Consider the following 16,292-nt stretch of genomic DNA (forward strand, 5'->3'; position numbering starts at 1 on the left):
ATAATATTATTAATATTAATTTAGCGTCAGAAGTGTATGTGCTTATAATAATAATAATTATACTAATAATAATACTACTAATAATGTGTGTAAAAACTCGTGAACACAACACAGAGAAAGTCGTAGGTGTGACGATCCCGGTCCTCTCCGGGTTACACTCTGGACTCCGGGCCGGGTTTTGCGGGTGTCCACCACGGGCTCCTCACAGCCTCTCGCTGGTTTTCACTGAGCTCCTGTCCTGATATCACTCCGCTGGCATGGTGGAGAAGCGGACCTGATTGTTGTGATGGTGGCAGGCGGCAGCCGCTGACTACACACTTCCGCCGCTGCTTCCCATATCCGCGTTTTGCGCCGTCTGGGCTGCTCGAGTAGCCTCTCTACCGGACTACCGCGGGCGCCTGAGCACTTGCAACCCCCACAACTTTACCTCTTCCCCGGGATTTCTTTCAAACCAAAACCATATGAGATGCAAGTTCACTGGGAAACTCCGGAGCCCGTTCGGTTCAGGCAGCAAAACTTTTTCTCCAAGGACAACACCGTGAGACGGCGAGTGGACTGTTACTGCTGCCGCCGCCGCCGCTGCTGCTCCGCGGGACGGTTTGTGTGTGTGTAACCGCTGAGCGCCTGCTCAGGTCCGGACCTCCGCCGTGTCGTTGTGTTGGTTTCCCGGTGGAGTTGTTGTAAGCAGCGTGGCAGCGGGTGTATTGTTGGATTCAGTGCGGGGCTTGCCCGGCTCTCACTCGGGCTGCCTGTTATTTGTGTTCCCGGGAGCGGTTTGTTTGGAAACAGAGTACAGGAGGGAAGAAGAGACGGTCACTGCCGGGCTCGCAACCCTTTAAACGTGCCCGGTTTGTTTCTCCCTTCAGCGGCTGTTGTTGGTCGTTTCTGTCGTCCGCCGCCCGGCTGATTGGGACCCTTCGCCGGGGAGGACAGAGGGGGGAACTCGGTGGTGGAGGTGGCGGCGTTGTCGGTGAGCGCGACGGGGGGGAAAGTTCTTCCAAAATAGCAGCCACCCGGCCCAGTGATGGGGGACTTCGCCTCCCCCGCTGCCGGACCCAACGGCAGTATCTGCATCAACAACAGCATGAACCCGGCCGCCGGGAGCGTGGTGCCCGCCGGGGCGACGGGCATACCTAAGCACAGCACCGTGGTGGAGAGGCTGAGGCAGCGGATAGAGGGCTGCCGGAGACACCACGTCAACTGCGAGAACAGGTACCAGCAAGCACACGCCGAGCAGCTGGAGATAGACCGCAGGGAGACGGTCAGCCTGTACCAGCGGAGTCTGGAGCAGAGGGCCAAGAAGTCCGCCGGCGGCAGCGGCAGCAGCAAGCAGCCGCAGAGCAAGCAGCCCGACCCGGACTCTGCCTCCTCCGCGGAACAGAGGAATAACACGCTGATCGCGGTAAGAATGAGCTCTCAATCAGGGCCAAGACTTCGCCGAGACCCCCTCTCTCACACAGTTACACATGGACACTACACACACTTCACTACACACTCTTTCATTTCCCCTCCATTTCTGCCCCCCCGCCCCAAATTCTTGGACCCCCATCATGCTGCAAGCTGCACTTGTACTTCCACTACTACTTGTTCAGCACAGTGAAAACTTGTTGAAAACACGTTCACTGAGCGCTGCTAATTGTTTTGGAAACACACGCGCACACACACACACACTTTGTTTCAAGCAGTGTCAACTACTGCTCTTGTTTACAAGGAAGTCCAGAAAACAGTTTGCTGGAGCTGCAGTGCTGCAAGATCTGGAAATGACAAGAGACATTTCTTGTTTTGCACCATCAGCTCTGCTTTATGCAGTGACTGTCAATAGTCAACTTATGATTATCAGCTCAGGCTCTTCTGGCCAACTTCTGGTGGATGTCTGCTTTCTTTTTTACATGCAAACAACTTCTTCTTTCTTGTTCTTTGTGTTTGGATGCAAAACATTCTGCAAGATGGGCCAGCATTTGCGTTGCAACATTGCTTCCTTGGTCTCCGCAGAAGCAGTTTGTGCTCCAGCCTGTTCGCTAACCTTTGTAACCTACTCTCAAAATCAACAGCCAGTCCAGGGTTGCAAACACCTCATCACAGCCATCTCCTAACTGAAGGCCACCACACTTGAAAATCACCTTAGATGGCTGCACAGTAGTTACTGAATTGTTTTGTTTGTTGTACTAGTAACTTTTGAATATACATTCACAATAAACCAAGGACCCTCACTCAAAATAATGCGGGGGTCACATGATATCGTCTCAAAAAAGGCTTTACTACTGCCCCAAAACTGCATGCTTTTGCAAAAACAGTGCAGTGGTGCTCTAGCATTTGCAAGCATTTTGAGTCTAGAAACTCACAGTAGATTTTGTAGGAATGCTACAATGATTTCCTGTTGATAGGGGGCAGTGGTAACATAGAGGATTGTTGAGTGTCTTGTTGCTGTCTAATGAGGACCTTGGTTTGTCTTTTTTTGTGTTATTTCATTTTGCAGGTTTGCAGACAAAATCTGTATATTATCAGATATAGTCATTTTAAAAGAAAATATACTGATGTTGCTTGTGTGAAATTCACACGGACCAACTGTGCAATGTCCCCTGCTCACACCACTTCTCCTGTGGGCAAGCTCTGGGTTGCTTTAGAAAAAGGATACATGTCGGGGGAATGTCAACATTGTCATCCCTTTTGTTGCTGCAATGAGCCAAGTTCCTCCCCTTTTCAAATGCAAAATCAGAACGTCTTTAATTTTGGAGGCTGTCTCAGTCATTATTTAAGAGCCTCACAAGCCTGATCAGCTACAGCTTGAGAGAGCAGCAGTGGTTTTAATAGTGCAGGACCTCCCTGTGGCCCTTGTGGACATTAAACCAAACTGCCTATGGCCCGTGGTCGGCAACAAATGCTCCGAGAAGGGAGGAATTACTGCTTAAAGACACAGTCACATCCCTCTGCCCAGTCACTTATGGTGACACATTGTATGCAGACACAGCATTTAGTAGCTACATTACAGAAATGTAGGTGTTATTATTTTTACACTTCATTTTAAGATCTTGGCATTGTTAAGGTATGAATTGTAAAGGAGATGAAAGGAAACTAGAGTAAAATCTGTCTTCGCTCTCCCATTTTATTCCTCAGAGGAGCTGCAGCTAGATGGCTGTATGTATTCACTATAGAAGCAGGCATTCTAGGAAAGCCAAGTATGATGTGACTACACACATCGCATGCATGCATACACAAATACCCCGCGGGTCCATATCTTATTATTTTGGCACAGAATTTTGATGGACATAGAATGGAGAAGTTGTGCCTCAGTACAGATTCATCTACACCTATAGGATGAGCATGGTTGGAATCATGCTCATGTCATGATTTAGTTGCATATGATAGAGAATCATGTGAGAATGGCCAATGTCAAAAAATACAGCGTTTCTAAGTGACAAGATCAGCAAACAGTGTTTGAGATAAGTGGCAAGAAATCATTGCAGAATATAACTAAGTTGGAAATGTTAGGTTTGAATTCCAAAAGTTGAACGGTTTAATAAGTGCAATGTTCTTGAGGATTTCATATTGTAATATGCAGCCCAGTTCACTGAGCCTTGGTCTTATGGTTCTCAGACACACCCACGTTGGGGCAGGGGCAGGCCTGTAATTATGGAAAGTGTGTGTTTGTGTTCATAGGCTGACTATTAGTGAGAAAGGAGTAGAAGACTGTCAGGAGCTCACTTTGTCTGCTCCACCATTTCTTTGACATTTTGATAATTTGAGAACTATGTCTGCAAGCATCAAAAGCAGAAGGTGCAGGTCAAGGAGACCTGGGGTATGACATTTCCAATGCAACCACTTACAGATTAAGACTTTCTCCAGGTGAGAAAAGGAGATTTGACGCAGGCATCGGTTGAATGTCTTGCTAATATGCACTTTCACAGAATGGACACTTGCAAACTTATAATTGTCTGATAATGGGAGGGTTTCTAGCTCAGCACTGGGCAGCCTTTTACTGCTCTCTGCCACCAGACAGGTATCATGTTGCACCAAAACTGGGATAGGTAGGCGCTCATTCCTTAAAGAAATCTCTATAGAGATGATACATTGTATAAACTATGGACAAGATGTCCACCTAATGCCGTATGTTGATTATTAGCACGGTCAAGACAGATGATATAAGAGCTCAGGAGCAAACAGACAAGAGTACGACTTACAGGCACATTGCAACAGCCAATTATTATAGTTCTTTGACGTATTCTGGAGGTTTGTTGTTGGCACCCTGTCCACTGCATATATATACACACACACACAAACACACACAGACTCAATTGTAAAAAAGAAATTCAATTGTTCATGATTTATTAATCTCAGGGCAATGACCCCATAACCCAAGCTGTGTTGATTGTTAGATTTATCAATTAATTTATCTAAAAAACTTTTAACAGGAAACAGTTTTAGTCAGATTAGGCCTGTTCACACACTTGAAGCACAGGGTTGTAAATATTGTGTCACCAACACAGACATATGCTCAGAGGTCCGTGTAGACTCTCACGGACATTGGCAAATGACGAATAATCGACCTTCATGAAGTGAAATCTGAGTTCTCCAGTGTTGTGAGTTTATAAATATGCTGAAAAACTGATGGACGCAGCCACTGTAAGCTATGCTGGAGATAATGTACACCTCCTGAGGGGAAAAAAGTAACACCCCATGGACACCATCTGTGATTGGATTTCTTGGACTTGTACAAGTGTCCGAAGCTCTTGGAGATTGATGAGAGTGAAGATAAGATGAAGCAAGAAAAGGCCTAGCAATCTTTTCAGTCATATGTCACACAGCCATCTGGTGTTGCTGCGGTGCTATCAGCGAGTGAAATCCTACGCCGTGGGTAGCTTTATCAGGACTGTTGTCCACCCCTTATGTCAAGTATTAATCCAGTTTAACCAGTTCAGCGTTCTGCAAGGCCTTTAGTCTCATTCATTATGGCAAATCTAAAACCTTTAACTTTGGACCTTTTTTGGGATGTCTCTTATTGTTACTGATGTCTGCTAGTGCGTGACTGGCTGCTTTTGTTGTCTGTCTGATCTCTGTTTTATTTGTATTTTCTCTTCTGTGCTTACATCTGCTTTTGCAACAGAGATTTGAGATCTAAATGAGAATACCTGATTAAGGCTATAAATAGTGATTAGTTGAGGGAAACACAGGGCTGAGCTGGGTTTGTTGGGTCATAATTCTGGAATGAGATTGACATGTTGCTGCGTTAAGTTTTAGACACCTCTGCTCCTCTTTGCTTTTAAGTTAAACCAGTTTCTTTTCTTCTGAATGGGAGCGAGCAGTGCATCAAGCTCTGTGAGAGTTTGACCACATAATTACTGGAATGCCCATTCTAAAGAATGATTATTAGCGTGTGCATTGTTAAGGATGATGTGTCTTTACATGGAAAGTGTGTTCGTCTTTCTGGAATGACATCAGACAGCCGACAGGGAGCAGGTGTGTGTGTTCTTGTTCATTAAATCAACTGGTGGAGAAACGGTTTGAGATGGCCACAAACGCCTCGCACCACAACATGTCCTACAAGTGTTTTGAAGTTCAGCCAGTTGATGTTGCTGTTGGTTTGAGAAATTATTTGTATTGATCTTTTCCCCTTTTATATAATTGTTAAATGTGAGCTCAAAATTGTGAGTCTAAAAGTGAAAATAACATGTTGATCATGAGTGAGTGACGCCCAAATGTACACTCTACAAATGTCTTTTTTTGTTGGAAAGAGTTTTGCTGTTAAACTCAGCTGTGCTCATGATGAGATTGGCTAGTTATCCAAAGCTGCCTCCAAACTGCTATGTTTTTGTTTGAAAACGCATCAACTGTGCTACTGATACACTTGGCTTCCACACTTCTCTAGAGTTTAAGAGCCGCTAAAACAAAGAAATTTGGAAACCCCACTGGCCCGGTTTTAGTTTGAAAACTCCAGTGCTGCGTTTTATTCTGGACGGACAGAAACTATGACGTAGACACTAACAACAGCTTGCTGATTGGGTCTAATCAGCAATTGGGTCTAATCAGGTTTTTTTGTCGGGTTCCTATCACATGACCCCTTTCTTCCAGAACAACTGCCATTTGCCTTGTCTACCAGTGTAGAACACAACATGGATAATCAATTACATGTGTTGCTGACCCTTTTGTCTGTGCTAACAGCTGCTGTGCTCTTACTTTGAACCATTGCCGCTTCTCGTTTGTAGCCTTGTTCTTTTTGCAACTAACAACCAAATGCTTCCTGTTAACAGCAGCAAGCGAATGCCCAATATATACGCGAGTGGTCACGTGATATGGGTTTTCAGGCATGTTAATATGGACAGGGATTAAAACTGACACGGAACCAAAACGCTCATGTGATCGTTTTATCAAGAAAAAAAGCTGTTTTCCAATGAAAACGTAGTTGTATGGATATAGCCTAAATGTGAGAATTACATGCAGACAAACGATAGAACATGTTCAGCAGTGGCTGTTGTGTTTCACAGTGTCTGTGTAAGCAGCCAGGTTTCTTGGTTGCTGACGGAAGCACATGGGCTTCGGTGAGGATCAAATCTGTGACCTCTCAGTTACAGGCACATATTTCCAAACCAAACGGGCTACGATGTAGCGTAAAAGCAGAATCCTGTCGGATACTTTATTTTTTGACATAACATGCAGTCAGATCTGATTGTCTTATCGCTAACAAGTTTACAGCTGCGAGGCCGAGGTGCACAGTGTGGGGGCTCGTTAGTTCCACTAAAACACAGTAGCTTAGGACAGTCTGTCTTCGACTCTGCTCTCTCCTTGGCATGCACCTCACCGAGGAATGTCACACACACACACACACACACACACACACACACACACACACACACACACACACACACACTGTTGTCCTGCTCAACTCTTGGCAGCAGAGGCCGGAGTGTGGGCGGCTGAGTTTTCATGAATCCGAGGCCTTCCCTCTTCCCTCCCTTCCTCCCCTCCCTCTGTTCACCACTTCTCTGGTTTCACCGTTAGCACAGCGCTAATGTAGTGTGGATGGGTCTTGGTGGCTATAGCATTGTTAATGTCAGCTGGGACTGCTGCCCAAGTGCTATATTTAAACTGCAGAGCTGGCACGGAGCTGACAATCACCAGTGCATACGCGCACAGACGCAGAGTGTGACGTCGACAAACACTGTGACATCACAGACTGGCTGTTTTTGACTCATTACTCACTGATTTTGCTTTTTTTATTTTTTATTGACACAACCTGATTTTTAACTGTTTATCTCCATGATCGCTGTGCACTTTACTAAATTGTTGTCACAATTTGTTTTTTAGCTTGTTCTCACTTTTTCCCCTCAGACCTACACATACACACACATGCATGCACACACTGGATGTTTTTGATTTGGGGCGGCTGTGACCACATTCCCTTCCACCCACGCTTGTTCACATGTTCTACAGGAGTACACACACGTTCAGCACAGACCCTTGAATAAGTGAGGGAACAGTTTTCCCTCCGTTTAGGCAGTTGGAGTGATAACAAACTCCTGTACAGTTCCGAAAGTTTTAGTTATTCACTCACAGTTCTGAAATTAATACTAGTGATACAGAAGTTGTAGTAAAAGTCCTCTCACGTCTTGACAACTTTGCATTTACCACCTAACATCCAACTATCAAAACTCCGAGGCTTTCCGAGATCTGCGTCACCAGCTCATCCAGCCCTTATTGCTGTTGCAAAAGAGCTGATGTTGGCCATGACGAGAAAGTGTTAATGCCACTTGGTTTTCTAAACATATGTACCAGTAGCTGTACGGTTGAGTTGATGCTTGAAATACCTCCCTCTAGGATCCTCGTCATTTGATTTAAATGTAAACTGCTTCTGTTGGTTTTAGGGTTGCAGTCAATTTCTGGACATGGCTATTAAAGAGCTTTGATTAATATATATATTTGTAGTTGGTGGGCGACTTAACGTTAAAAACAAGTAACTTCAATTGCTCTGTGTTGGAAAGCTGTGTAATGAAGAAACTGTTTGGTGATTTATTTTTACTTCTGTGGCCAAAGTACACGCAGATACCAGTATACCAATACACCGATAATAAGCTAGCACTATTAAAGATGGTTTGAAATGTAGCCCAGTAGCTACAATACAAGGCTACCGGTACACTGACAGATTTAATTGCTTGTAAAAATGTTCTTCAGTAAACACAGAACCAGTTGGAGGTCTCTTATATCTTAAAGGGGACATAGCATGCCCATTTTACCACAAGTTGATATGGTTCCTTGGGGTCTTAATGAAATGTCTGTAACATACTTTGGTCCAAATACCACAAGGATCATTTAAAACAGCTCCTTTTTACCCTGTATAAAGCAGCCCTCCACAGAGTGACCTGTTTTGAGTGCCTGTTCCTTTAAATGCTAATGAGCCAGCTCCCCTCTCCCCCCATGATTTTAAATGATATAAATTACATATTTTATATGATATAAATTATCAAATATGCATCCCATACTTTGTATTCCCCTTCTGTTGTCCTGGAGTTGTAGGGAGACTTCCAGTGCCTTGTTACGACACAAAACCCAGGAAGCTCAATCGAGTCACTCAAGCATGACGTTTCTGACTTAGAGGAACTATAACAAAACGCGCGAGTGTTTTTTTCCCAGAGTTTTTGGGTTGGTAGACATGCCAGATACCCACATTAACCTGTAGAAGCACTAACAAAGTGGAATTTGCATGCTATGTCCCCTTTAAGTGGGATTGTATTATCTCTCGTGCACTGGTGCTTTCTTTTTGTTTGGATTTAGTCAGAAGGCTGCTTGCTAGACCACTTCTATGCATACAATGGGTAGCTCGGCCTTAAGGAAGCATTTGAACAGCAGTTTAGATTTTACATTATTGATAGTAGTATGGAGGGAACTCATCTTTGTTCCTTTCACTCATGTACTAACATACACACACACACACACACACACACACACACAAACTGTAAAATATGGATGAGGTTGTTATCAGAGATGCCTAAGTCCATTGTGATACACCACAAGTGTGTTTGTGTGCTGCATTGCTCATTAATGTGAGAGTAGAGTGAATGTGTTGTGCATGTGCATACAGTGCCTTGCATAAGTATTCACCCCCTTTGGACTTTTCTACATTTTGTCATGGTATAACCACAGATTAAAATTTATTTCATCGTGAGTTTATGTAATGGACCAACACAAAATAGTGCATCATTTGGAAGTGGGGGGAAATATTACATGGATTTCACAATTATTTACAAATAAAAATCTGAAAAGTGTTGAGTGCATATGTATTCACCCCCTTTACTGTGAAACCCCTAACAAAGATCTGGTGCGACCAATTGCATTCACAAGTCACATTTGCAAGTCACATAATTAGTAAATAGGGTCCACCTGTCTGCAATTTAATCTCAGTATAAATACACCTGTTCTGTGACGGACTCAGAGTTTGTTGGAGATCATTACTGAACAAACAGCATCATGAAGACCAAGGAGCTCACCAAACAGGTCAGGGATAAAGTTGTGGAGAAAAATGAAGCAGGGTTAGGTTATAAAAAAATATCCAGAGCTTTGAACATCTCTCTGAGCACCATAAAATCCATCATAAGAAAATGGAAAGAATATGGCACAACCGCAAACCTACCAAGAGGAGGCCGTCCACCCAAACTGAAGAGTCGGACAAGGAGAAAATTAATCAGAGAAGCAACCAGGAGGCCCATGGTTACTCTGGAGGAGTTGCAGAGATCCACAGCTGAGGTGGGAGAATCTGTCCACAGGACAACTATTAGTCGTCTACTCCACAAATCTGGCCTTTATGGAAGAGTGGCAAGAAGAAAGCCATTGTTGAAAGGGATCCATAAAAAATCCCATTTGGAGTTTGCCAGAAGCCATGTGGGAGACACAGCAAACATGTGGAAGAAGGTGCTCTGGTCAGATGAGACCAAAATTGAACTTTTTGGCCTCAATGCAAAACGCTATGTGTGGCGAAAACCCAACACTGCCCATCACCCTGAGCACACCATCCCAACAGTGAAACATGGTGGTGGTAGCATCATGCTGTGGGGATGCTTCTCTTCAGCAGGTACAGGGAAACTGGTCAGAATAGAGGGACAGATGGATGGAGCCAAATACAGGGAAATCCTTGAAGAAAATCTGATGCAGTCTGCAAAAGACTTGAGACTGGGGCGGAGGTTCATCTTCCAGCAGGACAATGACCCTAAACATACAGCCAGAGCTACAAAGGAATGGTTTGGATTAAAGAATGTTAATGTCTTAAAATGGCCCAGTCAAAGCCCAGACCTCAATCCAATAGAGAATCTATGGCAAGACTTGAAGATTGCGGTTCACAGACGGTCTCCATCCAATCTGACTGAGCTTCATCTTTTTTGCCAAGAAGAATGGACAAACCTTTCCATCTCTAGATGTGCAAAGCTGGTAGAGACATACCCCAAAAGACTTGCAGCTGTAATTGCAGCGAAAGGGGGTTCTACCAAGTATTGACACAGGGGGGTGAATACTTATGCACCCAACAGATGTCAACTTTTTTGTTCTCATTATTGTTTGTGTCACAATAAAATTTATTTTGCACCTCCAAAGTACTATGCATGTTTTGTTGATCAAACGGGAAAAAGTTTATTTAAGTCTATTTGAATTCCAGTTAGTAACAGTACATAATGGGAAAAAGTCCAAGGGGGGTGAATACTTATGCAAGGCACTGTATGTGAAGGTTTGAGTGACAGCAAATAACTACATGCTGTGAAAACCGGACAAGTTAATTTCATCTGTACCTACTACACAGCTGAATAAAGTTCAGTTTGTGAGGTAAGTCGCAACCAGATATAGGAATGTATTACAACCAAGCAGGGTTTCATAAATATTGAGAATCTTAAATGAATCCTAAAATCAACCATGCAATGTCAAGAAACTTCCAAAATGGCAATTTTTACATGATGGGAGCCAAAGTTGTTGCCAAAAATATATGTTTTTAAGTGCCTTCAACACAATTTTCTTTTAAATGTGCCATCGATGGCTGTCCCTTGGCAGAGGAATGCACTCTTTGAGTGACCTTCTAGTTCTACCGAGTTTTTGGTCTTAGGTCCAATTATGGTCTTTTATCTCGAGCTATACTTGCTCTCCATCAATTGTACTAGGACTCCAACACTTCCATCCCTTCTTTTTCCACTGATATGTAGTTAAGCACATAATGCTTGACAACAATTACTACCACCTTTTGGTATCAAATATTTAGTTATAGTATTATAAAGTTATAGACAGTGAGGAGAGAAGCACTCAGATCCTTACTTCAGGAAAAGTACAAATACAATAATAAAAAAATACTCCACTGCAAGTCCTGCATTAAATCTCCTGCTGCAAAAGTCCAGGAAAACTTATCTAAAGTATCAAAAGGGAAATTATTTCTGTCACTGATATATTATTGCACTATAACTAACCCTTTTTTAAAATCTCTTCAAAATCCAACTTGTGAATTGTAGCTAGAGAATGTTTACTGAGTTAATTGTTTAGCACTGGTAATATTGATGATTGTGTTATGTTTTAATGGGGACAATACAATATGTTATGATCTGACTCATTCTTCCACAAAAACTAAAATTAAGAATTAATAAAACTCTTGGCATGGGACTTTTTGTCGCCTAGTTTTATGCTGGCACTGACGGCTTCCTGTCAGTGCCAGACAACCACCCCTTGACCTTCCTGTTACTGGCGGTATAAACTCAGGGTCAGTCAGGATCAGTTGAAAATGGTCCCTCTGAAAAATCATCTTCTGACTTTAAGTTGTAGTCTGTCCGTCCTCCACCCTTCCTCCTTTACCCTTAATTTCTACATCTACTCATCACGCAGGAGCTTCCACTTTGTCATAGACGGGACCCTTTTCTTTTTTTCATCTTCTCCCTCCACCTCACCCTTCCATTCCTACTTCCATTTGACCTTTCAGTTTTCCACCTTGTAATCTGCCCTCCCTTCTTTCCTTTCAGACCTCTCCCTTTCCATCCCTTCCTCATCTCTTTGCTCCTCGTCTCCATGGTTCAGTCTCAGCTAGCAGGCTTAGCTAAAGCTCTCTCCGTGTAGGCCAGTGGCAGGAAGAAATCCGGCGCTAAGATGGAATTACCTACTACACAGACTCCTGCAACACACAGGAGACACCGACTGTTACTGTACACAGATCTGCAACAGAGATATCTGCTCAGTTGTAGGTATGACCTTAGCCTAACGATTCTTCACAGAATTAGTCTGCAAAAATCTATGTGTTTTCATACGTGTCAGTGTTTTTCTGTATCACTTTACCCAATAATGTGGACACTTGTATCATCTGCCTCTTCCCACCTTTGTTAAATGACATTTGTTCTTTCGAGAGCTGGCCAGACCCCCCACACCTTCCTATTGAGCCAGCGTCATGAATTTTTTATGACTGTTTGCGTGTGCAAGTGTGTGTATGTGTGTGTGTGTGTGTGTGCGGGGCCCTCAGCTGCATCAATAGCCATTAGTGCAGCAGCCGGGGTAATTGTGCCACAGTGGCTGCAGTGCAGGAGGGGGGAAGAAACACATTATCTGATAATATTGCAGAGGGCAATAGGGAGGAAAAGATGGAGCGAGGACTCGGTGTGGCAGAGCTGGACAGCGTGAGGGAGGATATTAACGGCATGGTCAGACAGTTAGCGTCATTGTTGCTACGCTACTGTCTGATAACTGATTTATACCAGGTGATTGAACTCAGGTGGTCCATTGGTGGTGCAGCAAACAACAATTGTCCCATGGAAATTCAAGAAGCCAACACGTCTGGCTGAAATAATGGCTCTGCTGTCACTGTCGGCTGATTTATTTTTCCTCACACACCAGGGCCAAAATGAAATATTTTGTGGTGATCATTGACCTACTGCTTTTAAATGTGGTTTTACAAAATGTCCACTCATGTTTTCGGGAGCTTACAAATGAGGTGTTGAAAACAGCATTTATTCCATGATTTACTTGTCACTGACACATTTCTTAGATCTGAGTCATTACAATGCAGAAATATCCATTGCAATCCCCACATCCTCTACTTCGAGGAGATCAGAGACTGGTCCAGCCAATCCTGTGAGCTGTTTCAGGCATTATGTTTTCATCGTAAACCTTGGAGATGGGTCTGAGTGTCCAATCAGAGCACACTAGGAGGGTTCACGCAGAGCAAGTGCAGCTTAACTCTGTCCCTCGTTCCCTTATCCCTCTGCTACATCACGAGCTGGAACTAAATAAAGTGGATGTCGTTTCTTCTGGAGTGTTTTATTAACGACTATGGTGATCATTTGCTCCTGTCATAGATCTCTCCACCTACAGAAATCTCATCGTCATTACACTTTTGTGAATACTCCAGCACTACCCTTTCTGCAGATCACTTCCTGAATGGTTCCTAAAATAGCAGCAACAACGATCACAACCAAGGAAACACGCCAGCTGCTCTTTTCAAAACCACACTCACTTTCTGCTCTCTCTCTCTCTCTCTCTCTCTCTCTCTCTCGCTGGATAATAATTGATTGTTTTTTTAATACCTAAGCCAGTATTATGTCCCTGTCCATCAAAAGTTGTCGAAAACCGTTTACTTCAGCATTTGTGCTTCAATCGGGGATTATGTATCTTTATTATTCTTAATTTTTTTTTAATTACAAGTAAGGAGATTTTCTCCACTTTTCAGACATTGTACAACACAACATACAATAAAAGTTGTGCCTTTGCACCAAAATAATAGTAAATTAAATGGGCACTCAGTAGAGTGCATACCTCCACCAAAGCCCAACAGTGAATTCTCTGAGAAATCATAATAGTTGCTATAAAAAAAAATTAAAGAAAGTGGGAAACAATTCATCCTGGATCTGCACCAAAATTTAATTGCTCTTCCTGGACTCATACCACATCCTTTCACCAAGTGTCGAGGTAATCTGTGCAGTATTGTTTGTGTAATCTAATAGTCAAACAAACAAATGTGGACAAAAAAATAACCTCCTTGGTTGAGGTAATAAAAACAGCTCTAGTTAAGACCTATGGCCAATATGACCTGTTCATTTTACACTCAAACCAACTGCAGACCACAAAGCTACTTGGAAAATAAAGCACCCTTTTGTTTGCTTGTCTGTGTCTCATAATGTTTAGACAGGCAATGGAAATACAATGTCTCAAATTAATAGAAGCAGTAAAATTATCGACCGTGTTCCAAAACAGTCAGAGAAAGCAAGAAAGTTAAATAATTTTTTCTTTTTCACATATAGCCCATCTGGATAATGTCAAGAACTGGAAGCTGCCAGCCAGGCTCTGCAAAACCTCAAGTAACAGACTCAGTCTCATCGACAGAGCAAGGCTAACTGTTTCCCCTTGTTTCCAGTCTTTATGCTAAGCTAGTGAACTGGCTGCTGGATTTAGCTATTATTCAAAGGACAGCCATGGATTTAGAATCAATCTTCTGATCTAACTCTGGGAAAAAAGCAAATATGAGTGTTGAACTATGCCTTTCAGGGATCATATTCAGTAGAAAGTTGTCAGGGGAACGTGCAGAATGTAAACAGGCAGCATTGACTGTTGCCTCACTACATTCCTGCTTGAAGCAGTGACCATGCTGGACGGCAGTGGAGATATTTAAGATGTTATTGTGTACTTTTACAACACTCAATACTAAGTTGAATAGAACTTATGAACCAGTAGTAGTGTCCTTTTAAAAGTTTTTTTGAGTTTACAGCCATTAAAATTGTTTACACATATTTGCATGTCTCTGTTATCTACAGTCTCTGTTGCCCTTACTTTACACCACTTCTAGTACATCCTTCTCAACACTGAGCGCCTCTTCTTTTCCTGTTTTTTACCTTTCAGGCTCACTTTTTCTCCCTCCCTCCTCAGCTCAGTCTCTCTACCTGTCAACCTTGGCATATCCCAGTATCTTCCCCACCCCTGCCTCCTTTGCTGTCTCTCTCTGCCTTTCAGCCTCCTCCAGCAGAGACGGTGGACTTTACTGAGGAGACAAGATCGGCAGATGTTTACCCTGTCTCTGCTGTCACAAACTGTTCTTCAGTTTATCACGCAATACACTGGAAGTCATAGGATGAGTGCGAAGCAGAGAGGAAAAAAACCAAGAAAAACCTAATTTCCCTGAAGATTTTGAGCAGATTTGGGTCAGACTGGGTATGACTTTTTGCCAAGCAAGCTTTGTGGAGTCAGTGGCATGAAGCTCAGCTGAAACTCTTCAGTGTTAATGTTCTGAAAGACCTTTGTCTGGGCAAAGTTGAACTGATTTTAAATTCGGCACTTCCATTGCATGCAGAGGGACTGATTATGCTTCCTTTAAAGCTTGTCACTTGTCCCTTTTCATGGAAACGGAAAGTCTGGGATTCTTCTTTTATTTCATCTTGTTGACAGTTTAAGGAGCCATTGAGATTTTTAATGGATACTTAATGACTGCTGCACAAAGAGAGCCCCTTGGGGATCCTAACAGCCAGCGGCGGTCCCTGGAGAGACGGAAAAGTCCTAATCTTTGTTATGCTCATACTTATATTTTTGGAACATTAACAGTGTATTTTTCACACCATTGCCTTTCCAGTTCATTACACCAGTGTGCTGAGCAAATGGGCATGAAAAAAAGAACAACAGTGTGGTCTTTGCAAACGTAAGCTCCTTTCAGTAAAGCAGACAGATACAGACAGAAAATTATGTATTCTCCTACTTTAAACAACTTCAGTCGTGCTGGAATCAGGCTCAGGAAATTGACCCTGTAGCTTAGATGACAGGACTGTCTCAGACTGAACAGTGGTGGTTTCCAGCGTTGTAGTCATAGATGTAAAGCAATGTTCAGAAATATCCTTTATACACCTTTGTTTACTAACAGTTGATGAAGAGGAAGTGAATAATGGTTTTGTACAAGTAATGAAATATTACAATTATCTGATTAAACAAAGACAGTGAACATAGTAAACGTTTCTTTTGAACATTAGGACGCTAGTGTTGCATCTTGCATTGCTATAGAATCTTTGTCTTGTTTTCATGACTATAAAAATCAGTTCGCCTGCGTATTGTGGGGCCAACAATGAGAGAGAAACCACCATTTACACTTACATTCACGCCTATGCTCATCATCTTTGATAATGGCAATATGGGACTGCAGTAGAAGTGGCTTTGCCAGGCAAGCACCGAAAAAGAAAAAGATGCTGGAAGAAAAAAATATCTTTACGGTCCCTGCATATAGATACATGTCTGACACTGTGACATAGGTAAATGAGTTTTAGCTGTTAAACCTCAAAGCCAAAATATACCCAGTGACAACATGCACATCTCAAAACGTG

General features: G+C 42.9%; 1 protein-coding gene across 1 annotated transcript in view; it reads left to right on the forward strand.

Annotated features, from left to right (window-relative positions):
• Window positions 1-250: 250 nt before the first annotated feature.
• The window catches only part of maml3 (mastermind-like transcriptional coactivator 3), a 111,912-nt gene continuing 95,870 nt past the window's right edge, over window positions 251-16,292 (forward strand). Inside the window, exon 1 of the mRNA XM_034584486.1 lies at window positions 251-1,402. Coding sequence (XP_034440377.1) covers window positions 1,025-1,402 — 378 coding nt within the window. The 5' untranslated portion in view covers window positions 251-1,024. The remainder of the gene's footprint in view (window positions 1,403-16,292) is intronic.

This window comes from Hippoglossus hippoglossus, chromosome 1 (genome assembly GCF_009819705.1).
Source record: "Hippoglossus hippoglossus isolate fHipHip1 chromosome 1, fHipHip1.pri, whole genome shotgun sequence".
Taxonomy (NCBI): Eukaryota; Metazoa; Chordata; class Actinopteri; order Pleuronectiformes; family Pleuronectidae; genus Hippoglossus; species Hippoglossus hippoglossus.